This window comes from Rhagoletis pomonella, unplaced genomic scaffold, assembly GCF_013731165.1.
Source record: "Rhagoletis pomonella isolate Grant_MI unplaced genomic scaffold, Rhpom_1.0 Rhpom_scaffold_00006, whole genome shotgun sequence".
NCBI lineage: Eukaryota > Metazoa > Arthropoda > Insecta > Diptera > Tephritidae > Rhagoletis > Rhagoletis pomonella.
The window spans coordinates 62,078,840-62,097,058 of NW_023458560.1; the positions used below are offsets into that span (position 1 = coordinate 62,078,840).

The following is an 18,219-nucleotide window of genomic DNA, read 5'->3' on the forward strand; positions in this document are numbered from 1 at the left end:
TCGAGTAAAAATTGAGATATCTTAACGAAACTTGGTATGTGCACTTCTTTCGGGCGTAGGACGGATGGTATTGCAAATGGGCAAAATCGGACAATAACCACGCCTACCTCCCATATAACCGTAATTTTCAGAAATACAAAAACTGCGATATTTTAGTAACTACTGAAGATAATTCACTCAAAATTGATATTTATAATAAATTTTAGACGAAAAATAAGAATATTAACATTTTTTTGAAAATGGGCGTAGCCACGCCCACTTATGGTTACATGTGTATATCTTGGTAACCGCTGCATCAATTTATTCCAAACTTTGCACAGTTGTTGGCCTTAATACAGCATACTAAATGGCCGAAAATTTAAAAAATCGGATAATAACCACGCCCACTTCCCATATAACGGTAATTTCCAGAAATACGAAAACTGCGATAGTTTCGTAACTACTGAAGATAATTCACTCAAAATTGATATTTATAATAAATTCTAGACGAAATATAAGAATATTAACATTTTTTTTGAAAATGGGCGTAGCCACGCCCACTTATGGTTACATGTGTATATCTTGGTAACCGCTGCACAGTTGTTGGCCTTGATAGCATACGAAATGGCCGAAAATTTTAAAAATTGGACAATAACCACGCCCACTTCCCATATAACGGTAATTTTCAGAAATACGAATACTGCGATATTTTAGTAACTACTGAAGATTATTCACTCAAAATTGATATTTACAATAAGTTTTAGACGAAAAATAAGAATATTATAAATTTTTGGAAAATGGGCGTAGCCACGCCCAGTTATGTTTACATGTGTATATCTTGGTAACCGCTGCACCAATTTCTTCCAAACTTGGCACAGTTGTTAACCTTGGTATAACATACGAAATGGCCGAAAATTTTTAAAATAGGACAATAATCCCATATAACGATAATTTAGAGAAATACGAAATCTTCGATAAATCAGTAATTATTGAAGCTAATTTATTCAAAATTGATGCTTGCAACAATTCGTTACCAAGAAATACGTTTAGGATACAATTTTGAAAAATGGGCGTGGCACCGCCCACTTATGATCACATATATGTATCTCGGTAACCGTTCTACCAATTTGTACCAAACTCGGTGTGGTTATTGTACTTGCCACATAGAAGCAAAACGTTGAAACTTATTGAAATCGAACTAAAATTACGGCCGCTTTTCATATAACAGTAAATTTCAGATATGCTTGAAACTTCAATATTTCGAAATTTAAGGACGCTAATTTACTCAAAATGGATACACCTCGGTTTACCATGTAGCGGTAGCTTTCGGAAAGGTGAAAAACATATATTTAATACTTGCGCCGGATATTTAATGTTCGGCTCCGCCCGAACTTAGACTTTTTTACTTGTTTTGTTTTTTTTTTTGCAGTAGCAGCATCACTGGAAAACGCCATACGGCTTTGCATGCTCGCCAGTCTGCTGGTTATTTGTTGGCTCATTAGCATAGCCGCAGTGGTGTTGGAGCAGCACGCTTTAGTCACATTATTACTTCATCGAGCGAGAGCGTGGTATACATGCTGCAGTCCTGTTAATGCGCATTCATTTGCATATGGCTATGGCAGACACTTATTCAATGCGTGAATGGAACGTTTAAGGAAAATACTAAAAACTCCTCAGTTTTCCAGGAAAATAATAAAGTGCACCAAATTTAATTTGATAAGCTTTTTATATGCATTTATACTGCACGTACATATGTATTTGTTTTATTTTCCCCCTTCTTCGAAATTAAATGAAGTTTATTTTGTGTGTATCCTCTTATTTAACAAAAAGCGTCTCTTAAAATGAAATCAAGTATGTACCGCCATCATTTTTTAAAGGAGCCCACACATTTGGTGTGCTAATTTATCCCTGATGAATTTCGTCCATATTGGGGTAAACATCTCTGCAAGGTAGCCTGACGAAAACTTCGCATAAGCACCAGAAAATCGTAGTAAATCTACCAAGATCGTAGTAAAGTTCTAACCTTGAGAAGCACTTAGATTCGAGATAGTTTAGTCTGGCGTATCCTTGATAAAAAAAAAACGTCCCTTGTCGCTAAGAACCATACTTCGGATATATTGATTAGGAGATAACCTGATCTGTCCAAAGGGAGGAGGCCTTCCTCTTCCACCGCTATCACCTGCCGTATCGAAAATTTATGTACTTTCCATTCGAGGGGCATGATCGAGCCAGCGGAGCTGCTGTATTTTAATTCGCTTCACTATGACTATAAAGAGATACTACAATGTTGAGCTTGCTGAGGCTCAGTGCTGACTTCCTGACTTCCCAAAACTGAGTTCGGGCTTACATACTGTAAAGTCTTTACAGATGGCTCCAAAACTGACACACGGTCCGGATCTAGAGTCTATACCAAGAGAATATTTATATGTATATAGGCGGTTGAGTTCCAGTACTCCACTTTAAACACTTCCAGAGAAAAGCCGTATGAAAAATTGAGCATATATGAGATGTGCACGCCATCTTTTTCAATAACTCCCATTTTTCTCCATGAGTAAGAAATCAATTTCATTTGCATCTTTCCATACCTTAGTTCCAATACTGTACCACAAAAACTTCCAGAGATACACAGTATCCCAGCACATCTCGACTGTTTGGCCGAAACAATCAAGAAAGAGCGATCAGAATTGGCCAACATAAAAGGAGTTGTGTTCCATTATGACAACGCCAGGTCACACACATTTTTGGTAACTCCGAACAAATTGACGGAACTTGGTTTGGAAGTTTTAATGCCCGTCCGATTTCATTTGTTTCTGTCTCTGCAAAACTCTTTTGATGGTTCAAAAATATTGGTCCACCGAAGAACCGCTGAAAATCACTAGGCAAAGTTTTTCGGTGATTAACCACAGAAGCTCTACACCGATGCAATTATAACGCAACCAGACAAATGGCATAAGGTCATAGAAAATGATGGGCGATATTACTTCATTAAATTTGATTTTAAATTCGCCCAAAAATCTGCGAAGACTTTTTACATGACCCAATATAAAAATTATTTCTTTCTGAAGCTTGAAAATGCTACACATACGTATGTATGTATGTATATTAGGGCGGAGTAATTTGTTGGGATCAAAATTTTAGAAGAAAGTGTATAGCGAATTCAAATTCTACGATTAATTCTAAGCAAAAATTACGAACAAACTACATAGCAAAAATGAGGTTTGACCCTCCCAATTTTCAAAGAAAAAGCTAGTTATTTGTAAGTTTTATGGTCGAAATATATTTTTCATTGTACCAAAAAATTTTGAACGAAATAAGCAAACATATCGAACTAGTGAAGTAGTTTCTTAAATATGAAGAAAACGCTAAATTTTGTAAGTCAAAAATTAATTTCGTTCAGAAAAAATTATAACACACTGATTTTTCTTTCAAAAATTGTGAGCGTCAAACATCAGTTTTGGTATATGGTTTGTTCACCATTTTTGATTATAATCGAACGTAGAATTGTAATACTTTTTTCAAAGTTAAATTACTCCGCCCTAATGTATATATTTCCATACGTGTAAAATATAAAAAAACCTCAGAGCATAGCTAAAATTCAAACAAAAGAAGACAACTCAACTTGAGATTCCTTACGGCCAACGAGACCATGATCGCAAGCCATTGTTTTCAGTGCAGCCAACTCCCACTATACTTATTTACACCTAAATGTATATTTACCAAGCACATGCTGAGAAACTGGGGAACGCCGAAAAATATTGGCAAGTTATGGAAAAATGTTACAAGCCCAGACCGCAAGAAATATGTATAAGTGCATATGTACATACATACATATATATGAATTTCCCACTGACTGATTTTCCATAAAAACCAACTGGACTCCTCACATCGTTACGAATGGACATATAAAAGGAAAACTTGACCCACAAACATATAATGCTATCACTTAAGAGTGCATTTCGCTATGGTGCTATCTAACTTGGATATGTACATACATACACATTTATATACGTACTACATTTATATATATATGTATATATAAATGCATTCTTTTTACTGTGGTTGAGGTGTCTGTTTGAGGAGTTGTTCAACCCGCGTACACATAGAAGGGTTAATCACATTCGTTGCGCTTTGCTGAAAGGGGAACGTCGCACAGTGCCGCGACTCCATACAAATGATGGACAAAAATAGAAGGAGTGGTCAGAATTGGCTGAAACTTCACACCTAGAAGTATTATGCCCCTCTAATTTCAAAACTGAAATCGGTTTTTCTGTACCGGTTACTCATTTCGAGAAAACCGAGTTTTTCTTGCATTTTTATATGAAAATAGGCATTGTGGACATGTGTTGATATAAGTGGAAGGAGGCATCAGAATGGGCTGAAACTTTACACCTGAAAGGACTATATCACGGCAATTAAAAAAAAAAAAAAACGTTTTTCAGCATCTGTTACCATTTAATTAAAAAATTTTTTTTTTTACAATTTTATAAAAAGGTAAAATAACTCATAATCATCGTAGACATATGTTTATAAAAACCGAAATAGTATTCAGAACTTGTTGAAACTTTACACCTAAAAGGACTAACCCATGCTTATTTCAAAAATGAAATCGATTTTTCGGTACCGGGTACCCATTAAAAAAAAAAGATTTTTTTTTACATTACTATATGAAAGACAAATAAGGCATAATCATTGCTGATTGTGGTGTTTACGAAAACAGGAAGGAGTCGTCAGAATTTATTGAAACTTTACATCTGAAGTGTCTATATTACTCTAATTTTAAGAAAGTAATCGGTTTTTTTGTAACGGGTACCCATTAAAAAAACACCGAGTTTTTGCACATGATTATTTAAAAATGAAATATGGCATATCATTGTTGCTAAGTGTTCAGAAAAATAGTCTTAATAGTCAAAATTCGTCTAAACTTTACTTCCTAAATGAATACATTATGGTAATATGAAAAATTAAGTCGGTTTTCCTTACATGTTAACCTTTAGAAAAAAAAATTCTTTTGATTTCATTTAAAATAAAGCATAATCACTGTTAAGTAAGTAAGTAATAATAGCTGTTATATGGTAATAACATATAATATGTTAATAAAAACCGAACTAGTTGTTATAATCACTCAGTTTCAGAGTCCTCAGAAGAGGAGGAAGTGATCACTGATTCAAATGATTCCATGCTTTTGTCTGCTTCGTCACTTTCAACAATGTATTTATTAAAGCTGAGATCAGAACCCTTTAAATATTTGTTTCTCTGTTTTATATTTCTTTTAAATGCAACTAATGGATCTGACGATAATATCAAACGAGTCATTAAATCCGTATTGCTTTTTACTCTTCCAGTTTTTCGAGAACGATTAAGCCGATATTTTCTTATGTTTTTGTGTGAACATTCTAAGGCTTCTTCTGATAATGAACCTGATAAAATAGGTGGAAATACAGAATAAGAAAATAAATGAAAACATAGCTTTAAAATCATTACCTATTGGTAAATCAAAGTATTTAATTACATCACATCCATGTACTAAAACTTTATGCACTGAACTTGGCATGTTATACCAACCATAATTTCTAAGGTATAACTCTCTTGTTTCGTTCAACAAAACACTAAACTCTTGGGTTTTTATTTGTTTTCCACAAGAGAGGACTCTTAGCACCAGAGAAAAATTCATGAAATTTTAAACTCGCGTTGAGCTACATTTTCCACTAATAGTAAAACGTTGAAATTTTTGCACAGGTAATGTAATTAGTTAGGTGAACAAAATTATAAAAAGACTCAATCAAAAAAAAAATATATAAAAAAATTGGACCTCCATGATGTGCATCATTTTCGCAAGCTGTTTGCTGCTTAAGCAAAATAGTACTCTTTATGCAGATGAAGAGTAATAGGTATGTTATTTATTTTTATTTTCTTTTTGTTCGCCTTTCGTCTAATCATTGGTTAACATATTATTTGTAAACTGGTGTCATTGCTCTATATATATATATATATATATGTATATATATATATATGTAAATCTTCGTATACCTTTGTTTTTGGCTCCCATACCGTGATGCATATTTAAGTATTTTAATTAGCTGATAATTTTTTTTTCATTTCAAAGCACCCTGTACCTCTTTTTTTTTTTGGCACTTTTAGCTTTAATTCAATACCTTATTTTTGAAAAGCGAACCAAAAATTTAGATCTTAGGGCATTCAGAAAAAGTATTGTAAATATAGATCAGCTAAAATAATACCAAAAAAAAGGCATTTAGTCACTTTTTCAAAATTGAAAATTTTCAAATATTGGAAAAAGTTGGAAGAGATTTCGATTGTTTCTGTTAGTAGAAGGTCCAAACTACCATAACCAAAAAAAAAATTTCACGAACTTTCAAGATGTTTTTTTTTTTTTGTCTCCAAAGTTTACCAATTTTCGGATTTTGGTATGTTTAATCATATATTTATTTATTAATAAAAAAAAAATATTTGTATAAATTTTTTTTCCATGAACCATACATTTCTTGGTTTGTCGCATATATCTTTATCAAAGTGCAAAAGTTGATCTTGCTAGGAATAAAAATGTATTTTTAACAAATTTTTAACTGCGACCACTTTTATGTGCGAATCGCCGAAATGAAATGGTATGTAGAAAATAGGTGTACTTTGAGGGGGTGTGTGAGGCTGAAAGTTTTTTTTATCACAAAATAACTTATGAACTTCTCTTAGTTGGAGATTTAGCTGTAACTTGACATCGAAACATCTAAGTTTCAAGACAGTCGATTTTTGTATTTTTGTCCACCTTCGCGGCACTGTGCGTCGTCTATCTGTTCACCTGGAAGTGGAAGCGTAACCGCGCTACCGTTGAATACAACACTAAAAGCACGGGCACATAGACAAGAAATATTTAAAACATTTGTAGAACGTTTTGTAGATGGGCGGTGCGGTAAGTCCTACACAGCTATGTGCAAACCCGAAATATGGAAATTCGTTTATAAATGTTGTTCAATAAACCGACCTTTCGTTGTTACATTTTAATGCGATTATCCCTGGTAATGGATTTAATCATGACAAATAAACGTCTAAGCGCAAGAAAATTTTAGCAAAATATTTGCAAAAGTCAAACTTTACCCACATGCCAGAGGATGCCAGTGGCTTTGTTGACCTGCTGCAGGGTGTTCACGCCTACATATTTCTTAGTTGTTGCAAGTATGTACAATACATTTCTGGGTGTAACTGTTTCTTCAGCTTCCAAAGTATTTTAGTCGAAAGTCAGTTCAGGTAGGAATGAGAGCAGGCGTGTGCGTGTTTTGTTAAATTTTCTTATGAACAAAATAGTTACATACATACATATCATGATTCAATAATGAAAGGTTTTGTAAGAAAAACTTTCTCTCGCTCTAATTTTATCAATGACACTCCCACCCTACTCCTAAAAACAAAAACAGTGATATTTCTTTTCCAAATTTCTTTGCAAGTTTTAAGAACATTTTTAAATTGTTAGTAGTGAAATTTTTACTTTTTAAATTTGAAGAAATGTTTGTTCTGCATTCGCTGGCGCCAACAAGACAAAATGGGTGAGAATCGTTGGACTACAGAAATTCAATGTTAAGAGACGAAATTCCCTTAAATGCCGAAATGTATTTGTCGATATTCGTGGAGACCTCTTGATTCTGCCAAGTCGCTGTAAAGTAAAGCGTTCAATGAGCCAACGAAGGTATTTAGGTATTGTACTCCACGACACAGTCCTGGTGTTTCCGAATGAGATTTTGACGCAATATAACATTGCCAAACCGCATCCATAGGCCCAATCGTCACACGACAGCTCGGTTTAGTCAATGGCGCGATGTAATTGCACACTTAAAAGGTGTACGCACGAGGCGAATGTTGGCTGGCGACCAACTTTATTGCAAGCGATTAGCTGAAAGTAGAATGCAAAGTTGAACAATACAAACGCCTTTTTATGGCGAATATTTTAATATTTTTTTATATTTTGATATTTTTAGTCATTCAAATTTTTTTTCGTGCAACCCGGCGGGAGTTGAACGCAAAAGTTGCCTGAAAAATCGCCTCGTGCGAAAGCCCCATTACGCCACTTCTCATTTGACGATGTAGATCACGTTCCCTATCTCAGTCGTTCAGTAGCTGCGTGCTCTGAGTTCGTCCGGCACCAATCGCCAACTGCGGCTGTGCAAGCCAGTGTTGAATATTTTCCCCAGAACATAAAAAGTGCGACATCAAAGAATTCGAAACAATCGAGCCATAACCAAACAAATACAACAAAAAAAAAGCTGAAAGTGGACCATCCATTCTCGAGTTATGCGCCATCTGACGTACGCAAGTTTGGTATAAACATAGAAATATTTATTTTTAATAACAATAGGGGGTTATATTCGATGTAAATAAGCTTGTTTAAATTAAATAATTAAATCAAATTCGTTTTTGTTTTAAAATACCACCATTCACTATTATCCACACGTTTTTATAGAATTTAGCTCCCATTTTAGGAAGTGTGATTGAATTCTTCCCCTTTTTCTTCTGCTTCTAAAAACCATCCCTGTGGGTGGGAGTGCCAAATTTTAGAAAAAAGCTACTTACAAAACCTTTAATAATTGAATCATGCATACATATGTATGTATGCATTGTACATGTATGTTTGCGACTATAGTGTAGGATAGTTACTATAGCGTACCTGCATTTTAAGCGCAGAGGAAATCGCTAAAATCTTATTTCATATTTCTCTAAATAAATGGAATGAAATGTTCACCACCTAACCCACAGGCATTAGTGAGCAAAAAAATGGTTGACTTTAGCTTGATTTGAATTTTGGAATTCTGTACATGGATCGGAAATCTATAAATAAGGTATGTATATAGGATCTGCATTGAAATTTCTTTTAAGATTTTGCTGATAAACTATAAAACCAATAATTTTTTGTTTGATTGATTGATTTCAGGGCCACTGTTTCATGTGCTGTGTGGCAAGTGGCATCGTTTTTTCAACTGAGTATTACGCGATTTTACAGACAATTTTAGAGGCGATTAGTTGAATCAAGAGTTGTCCCCTGAATGTTCCAACGCCGAGGTAGTGAATGGATTCAGATTATTGTCTCAGACGGGGAACTCCCACGCAACATCTGATGGCAACATTGAGGATGCTATTTGCAGCTTCTCACTAGGGTGTTCATTATTGTCATTTTTCGATAACCAGTTTTCGAGTAATTCGAAAAATGGTAATTTAAAAATAAAAAAACCGGTGCCCTGTTCTTAATTAAGAAAAAAACCGGATACACCGGTTTTATTCTTGCATAGTTTCTCTGCTTTAATTAAGAAGTCAGAAAGGCAAAATGGGAATGGGAATATACCATCCGCTAAGCCAGACTGACTATATAAATATGGTATATTAGCGACAGACTATTTATCGAGAATCAATCAAAACCTTCATCAACTCTCACCCCTAGAATTCCATCATAGGAGACCAACGTCACCTATTATAGACGAAGAGCTCAAATTCATTCGTGAGGCTCGCGATACTTTGAAATAGGGCATTCAATCTCGGGATCCAGAATCCCGGAATTACCTAATCCCGGACACTTTTTTATATCCCCAAATCCCCGGATTACAGTTCCGGGATCCCGAGATTTTACTGAATCATTTACAGAATGAAAGAGATGTTGAAAACGAAAAAATTTATTCATTTAACATGAAACATGAGAAATACAGAACACCGAAATTTGGATTCAAAGTGAACTTGAGCCATTTGCACTTGGAAGCGAATTTAAGGAGCTGCCTGAATAACTGTACTTGTTCAAATATTTTGTACAAGAACTGGGTAATAACGAAAAATCTGGTAGCAATTGAAAACACAACAAGCTTTTGCAGTTAGGCAGAATTGTTCTTCGTTTACTTTGTTGGCGTTTTTTGGCAAGGGATTTCTGCAAATATGAGTAAATCTTTTTGACCAGTAATAAACTAGATATTTTAGAATACTATAAAAATATTTAAACATCAAATTACGGACTCTCTTACTAAGGGGCATTATGCTTCCCTAAGACCAAATGTGGTGACAATGAAATCTAAAGTTTATCGTCACACAAAATCTCCTGTGAGTACAATTCCAATTCCAAAGAGCAGATTTGAACATATACATTTCGGTATTGTTGGACCGCTTCCTGTTTCAAAAGGTTATCGCTACATTTTAACAATTATGGATAGATTTACTCGTTGGCCGGAAGCATATGCTTTAAAGGATATCTCTGCACAGACAGTTGCAAATAAATTTATTACTTAATATGTATCGCGTTTCGGAACTTACTAAATTGCTTGGAAGTCATCATATCACAACTTCATCCTATCATCCTCAAAGTAATGGTATTGTGGAACGATTCCATAGACAATTGAAATCTTCAATTATGGCTAGGAATGGAACTAGAGATTGCTACGATGAGCTACCGATAATTCTTCTTGGTTTGCATTCAGTGTACAAAGAACATATTGGAGCCACTCCAGCTGAAATGTTTTTTGGTCAAACTTTGCGTCTACCTGGAGAACTTGTTGTGCGAACTACTGAAAATGTTACTTATATCGAAATTTTAGGAAGTTTACGGGAACTTTTTAAAACCTTTAATTCAAATTTAAAACATAAAAATTCCGATTCAGGAATTTATGTTCCAAAAGATTTATAAACGTGCAAATTTGTTTTTATTTGCATTTTTTAGTAAGCATTCTCTTCAACATCCTTATGAAGGGCCTTACTGAGTTATTGAAAAAGATAAAAAATATTTTAAGGTAGATGTAAATAATGAAATTGAAATTATTTGGGTTGGCAGATTAAAGCCAGAATAGTTGAAATAACACAACCACATAACACTAACAATCTATCATGACAAAAACATAGTAAGGTAAAACCATTCTCTCAATTCGTCGGCCATGATTTTTTTTTTTGAAGTTTGCCAACATTTTAAAATCATATAAAATTGAGAGTAAAAAAAAGGAATTGTTCAAAGTTGTTGTTGTTTGAGATTGAAAATGAGAATGTGTGTGTGAGTTAGTGTGTAAAATTTTAAAATTAAATTGCTTGCAAACGTCAAGAATTTAAAAAATTCCTCTCAGCGGTTCTACCCAAGGTGTATTACAGGCTAACCTAATATTCGCGGCTTGCGTTTTGGTACGCATGCCGTCGAATTTGTTTTTTTGCGTCACCCGAAATTGACTTGCATGCGTTTGCATTTGATTTCATTGAGCGAAACGTCAAATCAAAATGTCACGCATAACAAAAATTGGAAATTGAGTTAGCTTCATACGCACGCCGTTCAATTTCGGTTGATCTCATACAAGTTGCATGTGCATGAGAAATTTTTGACAGTAAATTGGCGGCGTGCGTGAATATTAGGTTAGCCTGTTAAACAAGGTGTGATTGACAACTCAGTGCGACTCTCTTTTAAGGTACTATAATGTCAAAAAGTATAAACAAATGAATTAACCCTTAGTGATGCATGTATCTTGTCAGCACTGATGCCCTAGGCTTTTATATTGATTACAGTTTTGTTTTACTTAAATTACCTGGAATACATATATTTTGTCAATAAAACAAAACAAATTGTTTATAAAATCGTTTTAGCAATTTTCTTGTTTTTAATTGCCCAAGTTTTATGCTTTGTACGTTTATTTTTATATTTAAATTTTTTATCCTAAACATTATTCGACACTTATAAAAGTATGATTTTACATTTGTTTCCAATTTTATATGAGAGCTTAACTCTAACAATTTTGAAATTAAATTTTTTTCATGCGAAATAGTTTGGGTATAAACGAGCTCGTTTGAAAGTGCTTGATTCGGACGCACAACAAATGAAATCACTTTCCTTGAAGTACAACACCACATCGCTGCCGTCTTAACTCGCATCTAGGTGGTTTAAAACATCGCAATATTTTCGCGTCCTGACGTCTATTGCATACATCGCACCGTTCAAAAGTTTTGCTCCGTTTCATCTTGGTTTCCTTACATTGAATATTAAGCAAAGTCGAACGTATTTACTTAATACCAAACTTTAAATGTACTTACTTACTCTCCTCGGCGGTTTATCTCTAACAATTTAACGTTTATTAAGAAAATGTGTTGCTTGAAAATTTTATGTGTACATTTTTTTTAAACAAATTCAAATTTGAAAAAAAAATATTTTCAAATGGGTTAACAATTCATTTCAATTTGACATTATAGCCTGTTTCTTATGAGAGCAATGTCAAAATCAATCACACTTTGTTGAATACATTTTGGTTCTACCTTCCTATTTTTTATCATGCAATCTATTTCAATTTGTATAATAATAACTCTCTGGAAGGGGGAGTATTGTAGGGTTAATACTATTTACTATTGTACTTTGTGCATTTTTTTCTACTTTGTTATTTTTGAAATTATTGAATTAAGTTCTTTTCAATTTATGTAAATCAAAAAGAAAATTTTTGTACTTTAGAGTTTTTGTTCTTGCTGAAAGCATTTATATTTATATTTTTTGTTTACTTATTCTTTAGAACGTTCCTGATGATATGTTAACGTATATTTTAATCGCATTCTGTTTATTCTGGCTGTGAAATGGGATTATCCGGAATAAATAAAGAAACGCAGCCATTATTTAATCGAAATATGTATGTATATATAAAAATATTTTAAATAATTTAAATTTTTAACCACACCACACTTACTATATTTTTATCATGTATGTAGGTATACATACATATATCGTGAATTAGTTTTGACTTACCCTAACATGAAACATCATACGAAAATCACATTTTGATTAAGCCATTATTGTGAGATTTTAAGACACATTTTGGCTGTATTCTGGCAAAGTTTAATTTCAACGCACAGTATTTTATTGGCAAATTCTCCTTCCAGCATTTATATGCAATTTTCAATATTAAGCAATTTTACTAAAATATACAGATTCACAATTCACACAAATAGCACATTTTCATTTCTATAAACTAATACTTAGGAAAATGCATATTACAATATACTCACACCATTATTGCGAGCTTTTATGGCAGAATTTGAAACATTTTTTTTTTCTTCATACATACGTGTATATCGCTACCTTAATTCACAAAGGCCCTACCAACACATTTTTCGAAACTGCGTTTTTCACAGATTTTTGTAGGACATATTAAAATACACCTTCATAAAAAATAAAAAATTTGAAAGTTTTAGAACCAAAAATAACGGAGTTATGCCACTTTTTGAAATGCCCTATCAGCATTAGCGCACACAAGGGGTGGGTTTTGGGGTTCAAACCCCCCCTAAAGCTAATAACCTCAAATACAAACTGTATCTTAAAGCTAAGAATCCAGCTCTCAAGGAAATTATAAGAAATATTTATTATAATTTCTGTTGCTTGAAAAAGCGCTTTGCTTTTGCTGTAAATTTTCATGAGGAAATGAATATACGAGCATTTTTTCCTTGAGAGCTGCAAACTGATTTAAGAAATTTTGGTAGAAGAAAATTTCTTTTCATTTCTCAGAGAGAGTTCAGTTAATTTTTTCGGTATTCGAAATATTAAAAAAAAATAGAAATCGTGAAAAATCACCATCTCTATCGAAAGCCAGAAACCAGAAATCGAAAAAAGGAACATAAAAGTGCAAAAATTCATGGAATCAATAAATTTATTTTTAATGAGTCTTATTTAAAATTTTTTCTTAGGTACTTTTGAAAGTTGAGCGCATCTTGAGTTTATAGCACTTTTTATTAAACAAGTCGTTTTTAAGGAAAGAACACAACGGGCTTCAATTCTTATATTCAAATTTAGGGGTACCGTTAATTTCTTCATGATCCAATCATCGGATTACATTGAGCCCAAATGCGTCATTTGGGCGAGAAACCTCAAATGCGAGGCCAAATCACGCATTTCTCCATACAAATTCACATTTCCAGAATGACGCATTTCGACGCATTTACACAAAATCACGAAACAAATGCGTTCCAATTGCCGTACTATTTTATTGAACGCACTCAGAAACAAAAGTTCCACAAAAGCTTTGGTTTGTCTTTGACATTTGGAATTTTTCAAACACAAAACAAACACAACGAAATAAATAAATCTTTGAAATTTGTGTGTAAAAATTGTTAATTTATACAAGAGCTTTACACATTTTTAGTTTAATCAAAGAATAATTGCCTTTTTGTGTCCAAAAAGCGTTAACAATATAATAAATGTAGTGTTTGTTTACATACATTTTGTTTTTGTCTTCCCTTTTCATTTGATGAGAAGTCAAAGCAAATGCGGATCAAGTAGTGTAAACACCTTCAAATGACTGATTTCAAATCACGCATTTTGGTCCAATGTAAATGTAATATAAATAAAGTGCAGTTTATGAATTTTAAAACGTTTATTTATTTATTACATACTGTACATAAAGCTTGCATAAATATATTTTAAAGAGCGTATTATCTGAAGAAAATTTTCAGTATTTTCCGGTGATATATCTTCAGAAATATAAAACCCCCCTAAAATATAAACGAAGTGTCAAACGAAGGCGGAAGAGGAAGAGAACACAGAACTGAACTAACTTCCGTTTCTTAACTTTGCACACGCACCACCCTGTTTAATTTAATAAGTTGCCAGAAATCTAGCTTTTTGAGCTAAGTGTCCACTGTTTTATCTAAAATTTTTAATATTTTTATTTTTAAAGGAATTATGATAGAATTATGTAAAAAATTATGTTAGTTACAGGATCAAATAGTTTTTTCTTTTACATCTAAACCTTTAAACACTTTGTGCAAAATGGCAACATCGGTTGCCCAGATGAGCAGCAGCCGACTTGACGTAAATTGCAATTTTGTGCGGTTATTACGCACACATATTCCATCTTTGCATAAATTTTTTATTGTTAGTTAAAAATAAAAGATAAGCTCGAGCTTCGAAGCGCAAAGAATAGCCTATAATAAAAAACAACGAAGTAATTTCACTGAGAAGCAGTAATCCTCGCAGTGAAAATGGCAGAAAATAAACAAAACGACAAGAAAGAATTGGATGATTTGCTTGACAGTGAGTCCAATGTGCACCGCCGTCATATTCTGGGCGTTTTAAATTATATAATATAAAATGAGTCAAAATTAATAAAAATTTGATTTCTTATTTACATATCCACAGATGCCTTGCAGGATTTCGATAAGAACAGCACATCCGCCAGCGCAGGAGATGCCAGCAAAAATGTTGCTGCAAATGGGGCGGTGGTGGGCACTCCAGCTGATGCCGAATCCGCCGCAGATCCCGACGCATTTTTTATGTAAAATTATTAATTATGAAATATCAATTTGATATTTGTATTTAAAGTTTTTAATTTTTTACACAGTGAGCAGGCAAATGTTTTAGCCGAACGCATGCAAACCTTGTTTGGTGGTCCCAACACACCTAGTGGTGAACTACCGCCGCTGCCGCAAGATCCAGATCAAATTTTGGCTGGATTCAAAAAAATGGCTGAAGCGGCAGCTATGACTTTGCAGGGCGAAAATCCAGCAAGTGATGAAGAAGTGGCCAAATATTCTGATAGTATAGCACAAGCACTCAAGGTGAGTGTGTGTGTGTGTGTGCATATTTGTTGATGCGGGGAAAAGCACCTGACACTTGAACTAATAACATGCTAATTGCTTATTATCATTTATTTTTATTTTTTTAGGGCCTTCAAGAAGGCTCGGAAAATTTAAGTGCACCCGTTTCTGAGACTGATGTCGCTAGCATGTTTAGTGGGCTCAATTTAGAAAATGTAAGTTTTGGAAAATTTTCTTCTCTTAGAATGATACTGAGTATGCTTTTAATTTTTGTTTAGCCCGGAGAAGGTGATAACAACATGTTCCTACCGTTCATGGAAGGCATGATGCAGAGTTTGCTGAGTGCGGAAATATTGCTGCCAAGCATTAAAGAGTTGGTAGCAAAGTATCCAAAATATTTTGAAGAGCATGGTGACAAAATTAGCGCTGAGGATCGAGAGAGGTAGTAGCCTATATAAATTCGTGTAACACGTGTATAATTAATTATATATGTACATATGTATCTTAGATATGAAAAACAACTGGAACTATACAAAGTGCTCGAGAAGCAATTAGAAGCAGAGAAACCGGACGATTCAGCAGCTGTTAAGCGCGACAAATTCAAAGTCGTTCTCGATCAGATGCGCCGATTGCAAGAATTTGGAAACCCGCCCGACGAAATTTTGGCTGAAACAGCCGGTGATCTTCCCATACTGGATCCAAATTTAGCCGGCGGTGCTGCAGGTGCTGGAGCGAACCCACAGTGTCCAATGATGTAGTGTGTGGGCGTCATTTTAATAACATCATACGTGTAGCTGGCATCGAAATTGCTGGCAAGACGACATGAACGAAGCAGCAATTTTGATATCAATTAGTAGTATTTAGACATTTTTATTTGACAAGAGCATCTTAGTTATTCAGGCAGGTTCTGTTATTTCACTATGCTGTAATTCACTTCCGAGTGAATATGAGCAAATTTCGCTTTGAATTCAAATTGGCAGGGGTTGAAATTCACTCGGAAGTGAATTGCAGAACCTGCCCGATTGTTTTTGACGATATTTTATTTTATTTGCATTATTAATGTTCTTTTTGATTTTAATTTGTTGAATTAATTTAGGTATATCATTTACTGGTTTGATGCAAAATATGAAATACTTACAAAAAAAATATTTATTTTCAACGTTTTTGAATGAAAAAATTACCTTGTATTAAAAACATAAATATTTTGATAAAAAGTTGTAAGTTAATTTTATGAAGAGAGAAATGCAGATGCACATTTCATTTATTTGGAACTCCTTTTACATTTTGCAAAAAAACAAGATGTTACAAGCAAAGCCAAACTTTACAAAAAGAAACGACGTCGGGAGGACTCCATAGCGTGCCTCTTGTTTGTTATTATCCAAGCGTAGTCACCCGTTTTGCTATCGAACAAACCCTCTTGTAGCGAACGCAGTTTCAATGTAAAACGTGGTCCCATTTCACGTAAATTCACCTTTTTGCCCTCCTTTGTGAACTCATAGCGATGATGTCTGAAAAATATATAATCACGTTGATTATGAAAAGTTACTGCACGTCGACCTTTAAACTCAGGATCATGATGGAAAAGCGCACCCAGCATGCGACCAACGGTGAGACCCAATCTTGTGGTAAAATTAGTCAATATGACTTCAGGGCGATGTTTCGTTATCTCTTTATGACTACGCTTAATATCCGAAGTTAGTTTAACATTAGACAATTTGAAATGCGCCGTCGGACCATTTGGTAGATGTATGACAAGCAGGCCATTAGGTTTGCGGCGATCTTCATTTATGACTACAACATCCGTGTATTCTTCGCGTATAGCACTTTTGCATATATTTTTTACAGAAGATCTATTTCGTATTTTAACCAATGCATTTGGAAAAATTCGACTTAGTTCCAGGCCAAATTTTCTTGTCTTCGTTACTGGATTATCGGCGTAGGTAATCAGTACTTTCGGCTCGTAACTACGCTGAAAATAAGAACTGAAATCGTCCATTTCCAATTCACGACGCAGCTCCTCGTTATCAGAGTCATCTAAATTGGTCACTGTCGTTTGATCCTTTTCTCGCAAGCTTTATATGGTGTGTCCCGGATTAGCAGGCAGGCCAGCTTTGCGGCGCGCGCGTCTCTCGTGCATTTTCTGTTTATGTTTCTCTTTTTTCATTTTACGATACAGTGCCATGCGTTGGTCTTTATTTTTAATCAGTGCCAAAGGATTTATAACGGGCATACGCACTTCTGGTTCAATTTCTTCATCATCACTCTTCTCTTCGGCATCACCGTCATTATCAGCCCCACCAACACTGGCATCATCTTTATTCTCATCTTCGCCCACATCTTTACTTTTATTTGCTTCTTTATTCTCATTGTCCTCAGCATCCATATCTTCCTCCACGTCGTCATCACTACTGTCACTGTCATCCTGTTCGGGAGTTTTAGCAGGTTTGCTATCTTTGGATGGCTTCTTCGTCTTGCTGGTTGTAGGAAGGTCCTCCTCTTCGTCACTTGACGCATCACTATCTTCTTGCGCTTCCATCTGTTGTGGCTCCTCTTCGTCAAAGCTAGAGTCACTATCTGGCTCAACAGGCTTTTTTTGTGGCTTTTTCTTCATTTTATTTGCCATTTCCCTGGTTTATTTTAGAATAATATAGAAAAATCTGCGGCACGTGTCCGAAAATGTAAACTAATCACAAAATGCTGCTTCTTCAGTGTGAGGCATTC

The 18,219-nt window shown here is 34.4% G+C and overlaps 2 protein-coding genes across 2 annotated transcripts; one reads left to right on the forward strand and one right to left on the reverse strand.

The window, feature by feature from the left end:
• Window positions 1–14,782: 14,782 nt before the first annotated feature.
• On the forward strand, window positions 14,783–16,299 carry LOC118741073 (peroxisomal biogenesis factor 19). Its single transcript, XM_036472896.1, has 6 exons — window positions 14,783–14,995; window positions 15,101–15,236; window positions 15,303–15,519; window positions 15,627–15,713; window positions 15,777–15,940; window positions 16,007–16,299. The coding sequence occupies exons 1-6, from the start codon at window positions 14,944–14,946 to the stop codon at window positions 16,254–16,256; spliced, it is 906 nt and encodes a 301-aa protein (XP_036328789.1). The 5' UTR covers window positions 14,783–14,943; the 3' UTR covers window positions 16,257–16,299.
• A 421-nt stretch (window positions 16,300–16,720) lies between these two features.
• On the reverse strand, window positions 16,721–18,219 carry LOC118741072 (probable ribosome production factor 1). The gene is given in 1 exon segment (XM_036472895.1): window positions 16,721–18,219. A coding segment is annotated over 1 exon segment (1,302 nt). The 5' UTR covers window positions 18,122–18,219; the 3' UTR covers window positions 16,721–16,819.